General features: G+C 38.6%; 8 protein-coding genes across 8 annotated transcripts; 7 read left to right on the plus strand and 1 right to left on the minus strand.

Moving 5' to 3' along the window:
- Positions 1 to 165: 165 nt before the first annotated feature.
- On the plus strand, positions 166 to 1,521 carry FBP26 (fructose-2,6-bisphosphatase; the record flags this gene model as incomplete). The annotated part of the gene is made up of 1 exon (XM_003678239.1): positions 166 to 1,521. One exon carries the CDS (start codon positions 166 to 168, stop codon positions 1,519 to 1,521), a length of 1,356 nt encoding a protein of 451 aa, XP_003678287.1.
- Positions 1,522 to 1,979: 458 nt separating this feature from the next.
- SSY5 (Ssy5p) lies at positions 1,980 to 4,058 on the plus strand (the record flags this gene model as incomplete). The annotated part of the gene is made up of 1 exon (XM_003678240.1): positions 1,980 to 4,058. The coding sequence occupies one exon, from the start codon at positions 1,980 to 1,982 to the stop codon at positions 4,056 to 4,058; it is 2,079 nt and encodes a 692-aa protein (XP_003678288.1).
- A 495-nt stretch (positions 4,059 to 4,553) lies between these two features.
- FAR1 (cyclin-dependent protein serine/threonine kinase inhibiting protein FAR1) lies at positions 4,554 to 7,055 on the plus strand (the record flags this gene model as incomplete). The annotated part of the gene is made up of 1 exon (XM_003678241.1): positions 4,554 to 7,055. One exon carries the CDS (start codon positions 4,554 to 4,556, stop codon positions 7,053 to 7,055), a length of 2,502 nt encoding a protein of 833 aa, XP_003678289.1.
- Positions 7,056 to 7,636: 581 nt separating this feature from the next.
- CIS3 (Cis3p) lies at positions 7,637 to 8,311 on the plus strand (the record flags this gene model as incomplete). The annotated part of the gene is made up of 1 exon (XM_003678242.1): positions 7,637 to 8,311. The coding sequence occupies one exon, from the start codon at positions 7,637 to 7,639 to the stop codon at positions 8,309 to 8,311; it is 675 nt and encodes a 224-aa protein (XP_003678290.1).
- Positions 8,312 to 8,684: 373 nt separating this feature from the next.
- NCAS0I02810 (uncharacterized protein) lies at positions 8,685 to 9,677 on the minus strand (the record flags this gene model as incomplete). Its single annotated transcript, XM_003678243.1, has 1 exon — positions 8,685 to 9,677. One exon carries the CDS (start codon positions 9,675 to 9,677, stop codon positions 8,685 to 8,687), a length of 993 nt encoding a protein of 330 aa, XP_003678291.1.
- A 567-nt stretch (positions 9,678 to 10,244) lies between these two features.
- NCAS0I02820 (uncharacterized protein) lies at positions 10,245 to 10,997 on the plus strand (the record flags this gene model as incomplete). The annotated part of the gene is made up of 1 exon (XM_003678244.1): positions 10,245 to 10,997. The coding sequence occupies one exon, from the start codon at positions 10,245 to 10,247 to the stop codon at positions 10,995 to 10,997; it is 753 nt and encodes a 250-aa protein (XP_003678292.1).
- A 223-nt stretch (positions 10,998 to 11,220) lies between these two features.
- On the plus strand, positions 11,221 to 12,696 carry JJJ2 (Jjj2p; the record flags this gene model as incomplete). Its single annotated transcript, XM_003678245.1, has 1 exon — positions 11,221 to 12,696. The coding sequence occupies one exon, from the start codon at positions 11,221 to 11,223 to the stop codon at positions 12,694 to 12,696; it is 1,476 nt and encodes a 491-aa protein (XP_003678293.1).
- A 351-nt stretch (positions 12,697 to 13,047) lies between these two features.
- Positions 13,048 to 14,256, plus strand: TPK1 (cAMP-dependent protein kinase catalytic subunit TPK1; the record flags this gene model as incomplete). The annotated part of the gene is made up of 1 exon (XM_003678246.1): positions 13,048 to 14,256. One exon carries the CDS (start codon positions 13,048 to 13,050, stop codon positions 14,254 to 14,256), a length of 1,209 nt encoding a protein of 402 aa, XP_003678294.1.
- Positions 14,257 to 14,394: the final 138 nt, after the last annotated feature.

Below are 14,394 nucleotides of genomic sequence, written 5' to 3' on the forward strand. Positions count from 1 at the left end.
ATTTTATATCTCTCAACTTTGCAGATAGATAACGTTAACAGCTACTTGTTTAGGAAAGTTGAAAACTATCGTTGAATCTATTGTGAGTAAGAAATCCATTATTTAGATTTTATTACAGAACTTTCAAAAAGTAAAAACACAGAGAACAAAAATCCATCTACACAAATGGGATTCCGTATCATCGCAAATGACCAAGATGTTAGAATTTGTGTCTTCATGGTTGGGCTTCCAGCAAGAGGGAAGTCGTTTATATCGCAAAAGATTGTTAGGTATCTTTCATGGTTATCTATAAAGGTCAAGTGTTTTAATGTCGGGAGTTTCAGGCGACAACTAGGTATTACTCAGCCTGATGCTGAATTCTTTAATTTTGCAAACCAAGAATATGTTAATATTAGACGACAATCTGTTATCAATACCATGGAAAGTATGTTTCAATGGTTTGAAGATGAAAATGGGACTGTAGCAATTTTGGATGGAACTAGTATTACATGTGAAAGAAGAACTTGGTTAGTGGAGGAATGTGAAAAGCACAACATTCAACCAATGTTCTTGGAGAGTTGGTCAGACAATGAAGACTTAATAATGGAGAATGTAAAAGAAATCAATACTAAATCTCCAGATTATGCACATTTAGATGTAGCATCGGCAACAAGGGATTTTATGAAGAAAATTGAGTACTACGAGAAGGTTTATGAGACATTTGATTCTGAAAAGGATGGACATCTTACTTATGTCAAGATGGTAAATGTCTCAGATGAAGTGATAATTAATAAGATTGAAACTTATTTACAAAGTAGGATTGTCTTTTATGTTATGAATATTCGTATAAAACCGAGATGCATCTGGTTATCTAGGCATGGTGAATCAATCTATAATGTGGAGCAAAAAATTGGAGGTGATTCAATACTTTCAGAGAGAGGATTGGCATATGCAAGGAAATTAAAAGACATGATTGAAGAGAACGCTCCTGGCGAGACGTTAACAGTGTGGACCTCTACTTTGAAGAGAACTCAAGAGACTGCACAATTCTTATCCTTCAAGAAATTGCAATGGAAAGCTCTTGATGAATTAGACGCTGGTGTTTGTGATGGTATGACATATGAAGAAATTGAAGCTAAATATCCAGAAGATTTTAAGGCTAGAGATGCAGACAAATATGAATATAGGTACCGTGGGGGTGAGTCATACCGAGATGTTGTTATACGTTTGGAACCAGTTATAATGGAATTAGAAAGACAGGAAAATATATTGATAATAACACATCAAGCTGTGTTGAGATGCATATACGCATATTTTATGAATGTTCCACAGGAAGAATCTCCATGGATGGCGATCCCATTACATACTTTGATGAAATTGGAACCAAAAGCATATGGAACGAAGGTGACTGCTCTTAAGGCTAACATCCCTGCAGTAAGCACTTACAAGGAGAAGGGTACCAGTCAAGTGGGTGAAAATACAAAGGAATCCCAGCTTCACAATATACTCAGAAGGGATTCAGAAGTTGCTTTATCTAGGTGAGTGAGTCATGTCTGGCGATATGCACCAGTGTTCCATTTCTAAACATATATATTTAGTATAATTAAAACATAAGCGCCACACTAAAGGGGAAGGTATTATCAGAAGACCCCTGCGCAAGCTATATACATTGTATACGTTAGTCTAACCCTAGAGTTTCTTCTTCTGCTTCTTGGATTGGCATGGTTCTGGCTACTTTAAGTTATCAAAGATGGCATTATTTTTAAGAAATTGCCGCGTCTAGGAAAATATTCAAAACGCCACAGCAAAGAATTGACAATTTGTTCCACAGTATTTTACACTCAGTGAGTAACAATAGATCATACATTAGAATTCCTTAACGACTTCTTATGTTCATATATATAGTCCCTCGACCAGGAATTCAGTGTAACTAATAGCTGCATTGCATACTCTGCCTCGCCATCCAACCCACCTGAGAAAAATTAAACGATAGTTGCAATATGGTTAAACGATTATTTGGATTGAGCAAGCAATCTTCCAAGAAGAGCTCATCTTCAGCCAATCCTACGGCAACAAGAAATCAAGAAACTGAGCTTACAGAGCTCAATGAAAGTATCGCTAACGTGGAATTGACCTCTCAAAGAGAAACAGCAAGTCAGCATGACGACGATGATGTTGGGGAAACTGAGGATTTTGCATCTACTAAATTATCCTCATCTGTATTCTCTAAGAGTAGGATGACATATGAAACAGGAAATTCCTCAAATAGGGCTTCCAGTCATAAAGATCAAACAGGCAAGACAATATTTGGAGACGTCGGAACTCCCTTGAGAGTCCTTGGAATCGATAAGATGAATCTTCTGAACCCCGTACTGGAATCAATGAATGAGGGTGGATTCGCAAATGATCAAGTACCGTCTGTAAGTGACACACAAACGACACCAATCGTGAAGACTCATTCTGTGGAATTCATTCAAAAGGAATTAGATATATTAGAAAGTAACCTTATTGACCTAATGGACGACGTGCATCAGAATGTGACGAATATTTCCAAAGCTGTCATTCAAGCAATTGAATTCTTTAAAGATTTTTCAATGAATGTGGAAAATACTGTTCCTACCTTTACTTTTACCTTTTCCAACAATGCCTCCATACGGAATATTACCAAGATTGTCTTGCATTTCATAGATAACTTATTAATATCTGAAGGATTTATTAATTCGAGATCAATACTACTTCGGAGATATGTCTATTTTGTTAAGCAACTGAAAATAAATGTTACTACTGATAATGAACCTGAATTTTCACAATTATTGCCCCATATGACTAATTTCTGCATTACTGAACAATTTAACATTCCAAATATGAATAAAATAGAAAAAATTATGGACCAACTAATAAAATCAGATTCAGCAGTTATCTCTGATCAGGAAGGAGCATTTATTGCACCTATATTAAGAGGGTTGTCTCCAAACTCTTCCATTCTTACAGTTATGTTTGGTATACCGAATGTTCAACAGGAACATTTTGAGATGGTTAAAGTCTTATATTCATTATTCCCAGATGTTCATTTCTACTGTGGCAAAGATTCTATAAAGGCGTGTGCTGATGTATTGTCACCCACGAAGGAAAAACTAGACAATTCAAAAGTTCAAGATAATCTTACAAAGGAGGGGCTGGTACCATCACAATCCTATCAGTTCACACCGCCCTATAGAATTACAAAGACTCCATTTTCACCACCAATATCAATGTCACTTTCATCCATGGGGAATTCTAAATTTACAGGTACATTAGGTGGGTATCTTTTCCCTCAAATAGGCAATGATTCAAAATTATCTCAATTTGCTGGTTCATCATTCGCCATTACTTGTGCCCATGTAGTGCTATCTGATTCTCGAGATTATCCGCATATTGCAACACCTTCAAGTGTGTTACAATTTTCATATAAGGAAATGTTGAAAAATGAAGCAAAGAGATATCCCAAGGGCTCTAATGAACAGAGTGCATTTTTGCAAGAAGCCAAGAAGGTAGAGGATAACATGGAGTGGCAGAATACAAAGAAATTTGGACAAGTTGTTTGGGGAGAAAGATCCATTATTAATCAAAGATTATCCGATTTTGCCATTATCAAAGTCAATCCCGAATATAAATGTAGAAACACACTTGGTTCTGACTTACCCTCGATCCCTGATCCAACTTTAAGGTTTCAAAACACTGTTGTCAAGAAGAAAGTGTTGAAATTGAAACCAGGCATGGAAGTGTTCAAGATCGGGGCATCAACGGGGTACACCACTGGGAAGGTAAATGCGGCAAAATTGGTTTATTGGGCAGACGGTAAGTTGCAAAGTGGTGAATTTGTTGTTTCTTCACCAGTACCATTGTTTGCTAATTCAGGTGACTCAGGTGCATGGATCTTAACCAAGTTGGAAGATCATGTGGGTCTAGGTGTTGTAGGAATGTTGCATTCTTACGATGGCGAACAAAAGCAATTTGGGTTATTTACACCTATCGGGGACATTTTGGAAAGATTGAATGTTGTTACCGGGATTCAATGGGACATTGATAATCCGATTTAAGTCTGCATTAGAAAAGATATATAATTTCATTTTCATTAATCTATAATATTATTCGTTATTAATTTAATTCTCTCAATGAGAAATGCTGGTCTTTAATACGAACAGTAATTGAAGACAATGTGTGTACGTGGGTAAAATTGTAGTACCAGCAGGCATAATTCCGTTTGTTGACTCTCTGCGCTTTTTTACAGTCTCATTGTTGCGAGAATTTTACTCAGATTTATAATGTTTCAGATCTCTGTCCGTAGATGTATTTTTTAACATGCGCCGTTCTACTTTATTCCCAAAGTGGTAATTCCCATTCATTCAGAAAGCCTGAAATTTCGTTGTAAAACAAACTCTTCATACCCCATTGTTGGAGAATTGTAATCCACCTCGACGATATATATGCGAACTCTCTTTGCTCATGAATAAACTTGCTGCTGACCCCTCTTATCCTTGAATGAGTTGACCGCCACATACACAATATCAGTCATTCTCGAAAAACAGAATACAATGCAGTTAAAGACACCAACGAGACTAAACTACGAGAAGAAACTCCATTCACCCCCAAGTCTTGAGAGGGAAAATGGGTGGCAAACACCTACGAAATTTCTTAGGAATCTTTCAGGTAAAGTGTTTAGGAGCAAGACGCCAGAAATTAATAAAGGTAAATTCGAAAATGAAAAGGCCAGTTCAGGTCTGTATACACCAGCACTTGGTCTTAAAATGTCAAAGAGATCTAATGTTCCAAAACCCCTGGATTTAACCAAGCCATTATCACCTCCCCCAAGTTTAAGAAAACAGATTAGTCTATCACGTAGTGGTTCTACAGTAGGTTCTTTGAAGAACGAAGATTTTTTCTCTCTAGATTCTCCAGTTAATTTAAGATCCAAGACTGGTTTATCCTATAATAATACTTCCAGAAATTTAACTAGTTCGTTGATGCAAGAAAGTTTATCTGATGGTTCTACATTAAATAATGAGGGGATTCTTCTCTGTGCAGATACAGAGGATGGTCCTTATCTGGAGGAAGATTCCCCCACGTATTTGTCTAGTTTTGCCAGAAATGTTAGAATGACCAAAGCTGGACCTAAAAGATTTGTAGGTAATAAATGTTCACTATGTGAAGAAATGATCAGTTCCACATTCAAAGGGGAGAAAATTGTCGAATTGGAATGTGATCATATAAGCCATTATCAATGCTACATCACTGTGTTCGATTCTGTTTATCTTGATGAGGTGATGCCCACGTGTAGGGTATGTAATAAGATGGTTAAGCCTAAGGACGATGAACTTTTGCAAGATATGACATCAAGAGTTCTATCTGGTGATATTTCATCGGACGGTGAAATGAGTAGCTCGACACTCGGTACAACAGAACAATGGATTGATTTGAAATCTGCAAAAACATTTGATGGTAAATTCCCCGCTTTCACTCCAAGGGATCAAGTTATACGAACTGCTGATATTACCTCCAACGGATTTAGAACACCATCTTTATCACGATTTGATAATGAACAGGTTTCACCCTTCCATGGGGGTTGTAATTCTCCATTAGTGGAAGAAATAGTTCCAATATATGACCCATTTAAGGAGGAAATTGTTGCGTTGGATTGTAAAATGCAGAATGAACCTAAACTTCGACTTGGCAAAACCGAAGATGATAAGTTGGTTTTATCCGTTTTAATTCCAGGACAAAAACAAAATTCCATAGAAAAAGACAAAGATATTCATGAAGATGAGGATGATATGAGTGTGGAGGCAATTGAATTTTTATCCACTCAAGCTGAAAATTTAATTAAAAAGAGCATTGGGTTGGATGAACCACTTGGGAAATTATGTATTTTTGAAGAATTGCAATTTTCCACAGATGATGATCATTGGACAAATGTCATTGGGTATTTATTTTCATCCTATTTGCTACTAATTGATGTGAGGACCCAGTTGATAGTGGGTAAGATCCCCACTGAGCAAATTTCCAAAGTGACTCAAATAACTAAAGGTAATCTTATGATTGATTTGAAGAGTACGGTGTTACCTGAAATTTACTTAAAGTTTGAAGGAACTTCTGTGGATCAGTCGTTGGTGGATAAATGGAAATACTATTTGGAACATAGAGACGAATATCCTGGTTTGAATTATGTCACGTCGATGTCCTGGACGGTTCTTCCGGAGACATTAGTCTCAGAGATCAATAAATGTATTGCTCCTCGTAGTACGAGGCATCCTTGGGATTCGGAAACTTGCGAGACATCTTTGGAAGTGATCGTGTGTTTAAACCTATGTTCTAGTATTGATACTCCAGATCATGAGCGTGACGTTATGAATTCGTTAAGATCCATTTTTAATTCTTTAAAAGATGATGATTTGTTTGGATTGGTTACCGTTGGTAAAGATGGTAGTGGTGAACGGGGAGAATTTGGTACGTTTATTGGTACAGTGGAGAAGAAATGGGACGGTTGGAATGATATATTTGAAGAATTGGAATTGACGTTTTACCAAGACAATAAATTTTTCCAAGATTGCAATGTGGAAAAACTTGAGATGTTGAGGACTTGTACTAGAATAGCCAACATGTCCACTAGACCGCTTGATTTGAATAATTCAGTGGCTTACCAAAGACACGTTATTATGCTAAGAGAGTCCCACGAGTCTACTGAAGAAGAATCGTTGAAGATACTTAGGATGAAGGATGTACTTGAGCATGATCATTCCGTGGCATTACTAGAAATTGAACCTGAACCTGAAAGAGCCGACGGTAATGCAGTTTTAGCAAGTCCATTGCAAAAGCTCATTGAAAATTTGCATGGGGCGATGTTATTTGATCTGAATGTGAACTTACTGGAAAGAAAAATCTGTTTTGGCAACATGAGAAGTGGAGAGGAAAAGACGTTACCACTGGATGGAATCCACCTACACGAACTGGCTGACGACGGCACGAATTGTTCCGTTCAATGGTTCGATGGCCAGACACATCATAAATTGGAGAGGCGCATCACTGCTACCCACAACTGAACAAGGGCAAAAAATATAGACTGGTCTATAGAAATATATCATTAATGTTATTATTCGTTCATATTAGGCGAGGCTAGAGCCGGTGACACACGGTCCATTGGAGCAAGTTATTCTTAGCTCGTTCGTTTGTGTCGCAATTCGCGTCGCAGGACAACAAACACCCTCTCCAGTGCGAGCCGTACAACGGGCCACGACCCTTCTGGGAAGTTTGCTTCCCGATTAGTTCGGCGCCTAAATCTGGCTCGAGAACAGCTTTCCGGACTGCCGACCACGTGGCCCCAGAAGGGCCCGCAGCCCGCTGCGCCGGGTTTCGCGCGGTTTCCCTTTGCGGAAAGACTCCTATTACAAACACGGACCCACGAAAATTTTCGGCAAAATGTCAACAAACAGACTGGAAAATTCTCGAGGCAAACGAGATTCGCAAACATCATCAACTGGAGTGTTTATTTTCTGTGAAAATCTATATAAGCAGATATTCTGGGGGGTTCCCTATTGCACCTTGCGTGTTCCCCTCTCTTGTACTTGCTAAGACCTCCAAGAAATATCTTCATCCATTCGCTATAATATATACACATACCAAAATGCAATTCCAAAAGATCGCTCTAGCTGCCACTGTTGCTGCCTCCACCGTCGCCGCCGAAGGTTACACTCCAGGTGAACCATGGTCCACTTTGACCCCAACTGGTACTTACCACTGTGGTGTCGCTCAATACACTTCTGCCTTCGGTATTGCCGTTCAACCAATCGCCAGTGCTTCCGCTTCCGCTAACGCTAAGAGAAACGTCATTTCCCAAATCACTGACGGTCAAATCCAAGCTAAGGTCACCTCCACTGCCTCTGCTAAGGCCGCCACCACCACTTTGGCTCCAACCACCACCACCAAGACCACTTCCACCAAGTCTTCCTCCTCTGCCTCTTCATGTGCCGCTTCCGCCACAGTCGTTCCAAAGGATAGCTCTTGTAAGAACTCTGGTACTCTAGAATTAACCTTGAATGGCGGTGTCTTGACCGACGGTAAGGGTAGAGTTGGTTCCATTGTCTCCAACAGACAATTCCAATTCGATGGTCCACCACCACAAGCTGGTGCCATCTACGCTGCCGGTTGGACCATCACTGAAGAAGGTAACTTGGCTCTAGGTGACAGCGATGTCTTCTACCAATGTATGTCCGGTGACTTCTACAACTTGTACGACCAAAGCATTGCTCCACAATGTTCTCCAATCCACTTGGAAGTCGTCTCTTTGGTCGATTGTTAAATGATGATAAGCTGAACGAACAAACCCATTTCTTTTAAAAATATATATATATATAACACGATACCCCTCTAACATTCCGTTCTCTTTATAGTTTCAATATAATAAATTCATTCAAGACAGTACTAAAAAAGAAAAAGAAAAAGTAATAGTAATAAATAATAAGTATGGTACATTAAACTATATACTGGAAACTAAAATTAAATCGTTTGTACGAACTATAAGAATAAAAAACAAATATATAGATAGAGAGCTAACTACGTAGCGGTAGATAAAAACTGGTAAGGATGTGAAAAAATGACATTAAAAGTGGGGGGGGAGTGTAGTAGTAGTGTATAACATATGCAGATGAATGAGGTTTGGTGAATGAGAAAGCTTAACAATCGACCAAGTCAATGGCTTGTAGATGGACTTGACTACATTGTTCACCAAGGGTTTCATCGTACAAGTTGTAGAAGTTACCCGATAGACATTGGTAGAAGATATCGTTGTCACCGATGGCCAAGTTACCTTCTGGAGTGATAGACCAACCAGCAGCGTAGATGGCACCAGCTTGTGGTGGTGGACCATCGAATTGGAATTGTCTGTTGGCAACGATGGAACCGATTCTACCCTTACCATCCGTTAGTACACCGCCCTTCAAGTTCATTTCTAGAGTACCAGAGTTCTTACAGGAGACTGCATCCACTGGATCGGAAGAATCAGCTGTGGAAGTGGCAGAGGCTTGTACTTGACCATCAGATACTTGGGAAGCACCTTGAGTGGTTTGTGTAGTGGCTTGAATTTGACCATCTGTTATTTGAGACACGGCAGCGGCAGTGGAAGTCTTAGTGGTGGCTTGAATTTGACCGTCACCGATTTGAGAAACAGCAGCAGCGGTGGTCTTGGTGGAAGTGGTAGCTTGGATTTGACCGTCACCAATTTGAGAAACAGCAGCAGCGGTAGTCTTAGTTGGAGCTAGAGTCTTTGTAGTAGCTTGAATTTGACCGTCATTGATTTGAGAAACAGCAGCGGCAGTGGTCTTGGTAGAAGCGGTAGTGGTCTTAGTGGTGGCTTGGATTTGACCGTCAGTGATTTGAGAGACGGCAGCAGCAGTAGACTTAGCCTTAGAAGAGACAGTAGCAGTGGCCTTGGTAGTAGCTTGGATTTGACCGTCAGTGATTTGAGAAACAGCGTCTCTCTTAGCGTTGGCGGCGGAAGAGGTAGTAGCGATTGGTTCGACAGCGATACCGAAGGTGGAGGCGTAGTCGGTGATACCACCCTTGTAGGTGGCGGATGGAGTCAAAGTAGACCAAGCTTCACCTGGGACATAGGCAGCGAGAGCGGTGGCTGTTATAGCAGCGGTAGCGATAGACTTCTTGAATTGCATTATATATATGTGAGGGTGAGTGAGTGTGTGAGTTGATATTATGAACTAAGGCAAGCAAGAAGAAACAGAGAGAGTTCGGGATGGGAAATGAAATATATCTATCGCTTATATAGTTCTCGAGGCATTTGCTCGAGACGCCGAGCTCTTTTGACGTGTTCCCGTTTCTTTTCGACGCGTCAAGCTGCGGTTAACACGCTTTCATTGCCTAAAGCGGAAAAGAAATGGGCTTAGCTAAGCTGTTCCATAATTAGCAGCTGCTGCTGGGATGTCCCAATTCGGCAAAGAAATGAGCTGAACAATGGCCTGGGCCAAACGCTTTTCGTGGTGGTGATCTCTGCTTTGCAAAGGAAGAAGAGGGCAAACAAGCCATCTCAACTGGCCTTAAAGTGTGCTTGCTGGCCTTCTCTCTTGTAACACACTAGTTTCGTCTTGCGTACGTAATCGCATCTGTCGCGACACAAAATTCTTGTGACCAAGAAAAATAAAGAAATATACAGATTTACATAGCATATGTAGTAGTAGGTTTAACCTAGCGCGTATAGTTAGGCAAAAGAGAAGAAAGAAAAAATGCAATTAAGGAACATATTAACCGTTTTGGTGTCAAGTGTCGTCGTCTGGGCAGCATATCTACCACATGAACCATGGTCCACTTTGAGTCCCACCGGTTCAATGAAGGACGGTGTGATAAACCATTACTCTGTCTTTGGAATCATGCCCGAGCCAGTAACTGCAAATTTGCACAAGAGAAATGAAGTCACTCAAATTGAAGATGGTCAAGTGCAAATAATTAAAACGAAAAATACAAGACATATCATAACAGTTACAAAGACTACCACCAACATTGTTACCAAGACTTTGACCCCCACAACTTCTAAGAAACATACCTTGGTCAGCCAGATAACAGATGGGCAAATTCAAATGACTAAAACGTCTACTCAAAAGACAAAGGAAACTTCTAGCACCAAGAAAGAAAAACAGAAAAAGAATAAAGACAAGGTACAAGATATATTTAAATTAGTAGCATGTAAGACAAACGATGCCTTGCAAATAACTCTGGTGAATAAAGTCTTGACAGATAATAAGGGTCGAATCGGCTGTATCGTGGCCAACAGGCAATTCCAATTTGATGGTCCACCACCACAGGCAGGTACCATTTATGCTTCTGGGTGGTCAATCACACCAGATGGAAATTTAGCTCTGGGAGGCAAAGATATATTTTACCAATGTCTAGCAGACAATTTTTATAACTTATATGATCAACATATTGGAAGCAAATGTGAACCAATCCATTTAAGAGTTGTCTCGTTAATTGATTGCTGATTGGTTTATGTTTTAAATTTTTTTATATCTTTTTAACTATGTTGTAACAAATTTTAGCTTTTATTTTCAATTAATTCTTTCTTTGGGACATTTATTAATTTACTTTTTTCTCCAAAGATGCTCCGATTTCAAGAAAATATACATAAAAAAATAACAAACAATAGAAGGTACATACTCTTCAGTCTTCACTTCTTCCATGAAACACAACCCTATCTGAACACAGATGGAATTAGACGAAACGACATACTATTCCATACTAGGTTTGACGCCGAAGGCCACCGACAATGAAATTAGGAAATCCTACATGAAATTAGCACGTCAATTGCATCCAGACAAATCCAAATCTGATTCATGTGCTGAGTTATTCAAATTGGTAGTACATGCACATTCCATACTCACGGACGAGGAGACTAAGAGGAAATATGACACACAATTGGTTATGCGTGGCCTTGGAGCCTATGATCCACATACTCACCGAGCATCAACTACTAAAGTGAAGACTGATCATGTCAAGAAACAATCACCAACAAAAACATACCATAGAAGGAAGAACAAGCCTTATGAGGAACAACCTTATGGTTTTGGTATCAATGGTGGGTCTAGTGACGAGAACAATGATGGTGGTGACGTTCCAAAATTTAAATCTTTCAATTTGAAGTCATATCAACGTAAAAAGCATGGTAATGGTATTCCTCCACAAAAACCCGAAACAAAAGATAATAATGGGAAGGAACCCACCGTTGAGAAAGAGTTTGAATCATCTAAGGAATCGGGAAAGTTCAATGCTAAAAACAAAAGGAAAAATAAAGTAATTATAGAAGAAGTTGAAGATAATAGTCTCAAAGAACAAGCGAAACGAAAAGAAGATGTACGAGATACAAATGAAGTAGGAGGAAGTACCTCTCATAAAGAAACTACTAATGAGAGTGTAAAAACAGAGCAAAAAAAGAAACTACGAAAGATTGAACATGATTCTGATAAAGAATCCTCTACTGCTTTCATTAACACAGAAAGAAGGCATTCCGCAAGATCTAAAATCGCAAAGCAAAATGCACGTAGAAGATCTCTCTCTCCCTTCAAAGATCTACCAAAGTCTGCATTCGATATGACTGATAGTTTAAAGAAACTGATTGAAAAATTTAATGATGAAGTCGAACGAGAGGCAAATGCCTATGACATTGGAGAATTATCATTAGATGAAATTGGTGAGGGGGGCTCTGTATCAAAAAGGAGGAAGCCAAATGAACGTTCTAAATCACCGTTTGATATGACAATGGTCGATAACGTTCTAAATTCTATTCAAGATTCTAATAAGGAAAGGTCCCATTACATAAACGACAAAAAATCCAGTTCTAATTTCGAATCCTTTTTGCTAGATATTCGTGACTTGAAATTACCAAACATGACTATTGATTTGAATAACGATACAGTCGATACTGCTGCACTAAGATTGCAAGTGGAACAATTCTATTCCGAATGTGAAAACCTCAAAGGGATACTGTTTGTTAATTTTTCAAATTTAGGAACAATGGATGATAGCCGACACCTAAACGACCCAGACATGATGAATAGACTCGTACAGAATCAGACTTTACAACTTACGATCATTAAGAAATTAAATGAATTACAGTATAAGCAGAGTAAAGTATTATACGAATATCAGAATATCTTATATAAAGTGAAGAACAATCATACTTGAGACAATTAATATTTAGTTCAATAAACCTGTCACGGGATCAAATATTTCACCTGAAAATTTTGTCTTCGCTGAATAAAAGGGATCTGGCCCCGTTCGTTGCTAGAAAAAAAAATATGATCGACAGCACAGATGATAATTCACCATTAACAAAAACTCTCAAACAACGAACAAAGGATCTCTAACTTCTTACTAGTGCTAGATATTTTCAAGAATAACTTTATACCCGGATTCCTTTAGGTGTGTTAAAATTTTTTCCAAGAAACCGACAACCTCAATTAGAAAGAGGTAGCTGCGAAAAAAAAAAAATTGCACAGAAGTTTAATTTAGACCAATAGTAGAATATAGTAAAGGATGACTGCCTCTAGTGAATTTGTCTCTATGCAAGAGATAGGGAAGGCCATCGATGAATCTCAGAAGCAACCACCAGCTCCAGTACAGCAACATCCACACCCACGAACAGAGCATCAGGCACCTCGCAAGAATCTGCATGGTAGAAAGACTTCAGGGAAGTACACTTTGAATGATTTTCAAATTTTAAGGACTCTTGGGACAGGTTCCTTTGGTAGAGTGCATCTAATTCGGTCAAATCACAACGGCAGATTTTATGCATTGAAAGTGTTAAAGAAACACACTATTGTTAAGTTGAAACAAGTAGAACATACAAATGATGAAAGACTAATGCTTTCTGTAGTGTCACATCCATTTCTGGTAAGGATGTGGGGGACATTTCAAGATTTTGAACAAGTGTTTATGATTATGGATTACATTGAAGGTGGTGAGTTATTTTCTCTATTGAGAAAGTCACAAAGATTCCCCAATCCGGTAGCGAAGTTCTATGCTGCAGAAGTTTGTTTAGCATTGGAATATTTGCATAGTATGGATATAATATATAGAGATTTAAAACCTGAGAATATCCTACTGGACAAGAATGGCCATATTAAGATTACAGATTTTGGATTCGCCAAATATGTGCCCGATATTACTTATACTTTGTGTGGTACGCCCGATTACATTGCACCTGAAGTAGTCAGTACGAAGCCTTACAATAAATCAGTAGATTGGTGGAGTTTTGGTATATTAATTTATGAAATGCTTGCAGGTTATACTCCATTTTACGATTCCAATACAATGAAAACGTATGAAAATATATTGAACTGCAAACTAAAGTTCCCCAATTTTTTTCATGATGATGTAAAGGATCTACTTTCGAAATTAATTACAAAGAATTTAACCGAAAGATTGGGTAACTTACAAAATGGTAGTGAAGATGTCAAGAGACACCCATGGTTTAGCGAAGTCATTTGGGAAAAACTACTGTCCAGAAATATTGAAACGCCATACGAACCACCCATTCAACAAGGACAAGGTGATACATCTCAATTTGATAGATACCCTGAAGAAGAGATTAATTATGGTGTCCAGGGAGAGACTGAAGATCCTTACCATGATTTATTCAAAGATTTTAAATTTAACATCAATTTAACGTTATGTAACAGGTTTGTAATGAGAATTCACGAATTATCGATGATAAGGGGAAGTAGGCTTTGTTTGCGATATTGACGGCTCCTATGATCTTTGAGATTTATTTTTCATCATTACGTAAATTGGAAATCTGAAAAAAAATCCCGTTCCTCGAGGAAAAGCGAGATTCTGATCTGGAAATTTCATCAAATAAAGGAAGATTTTGGGTAAACCTGA

This window comes from Naumovozyma castellii, chromosome 9 (genome assembly GCF_000237345.1).
Source record: "Naumovozyma castellii chromosome 9, complete genome".
Classification (NCBI taxonomy): Eukaryota; Fungi; Ascomycota; class Saccharomycetes; order Saccharomycetales; family Saccharomycetaceae; genus Naumovozyma; species Naumovozyma castellii.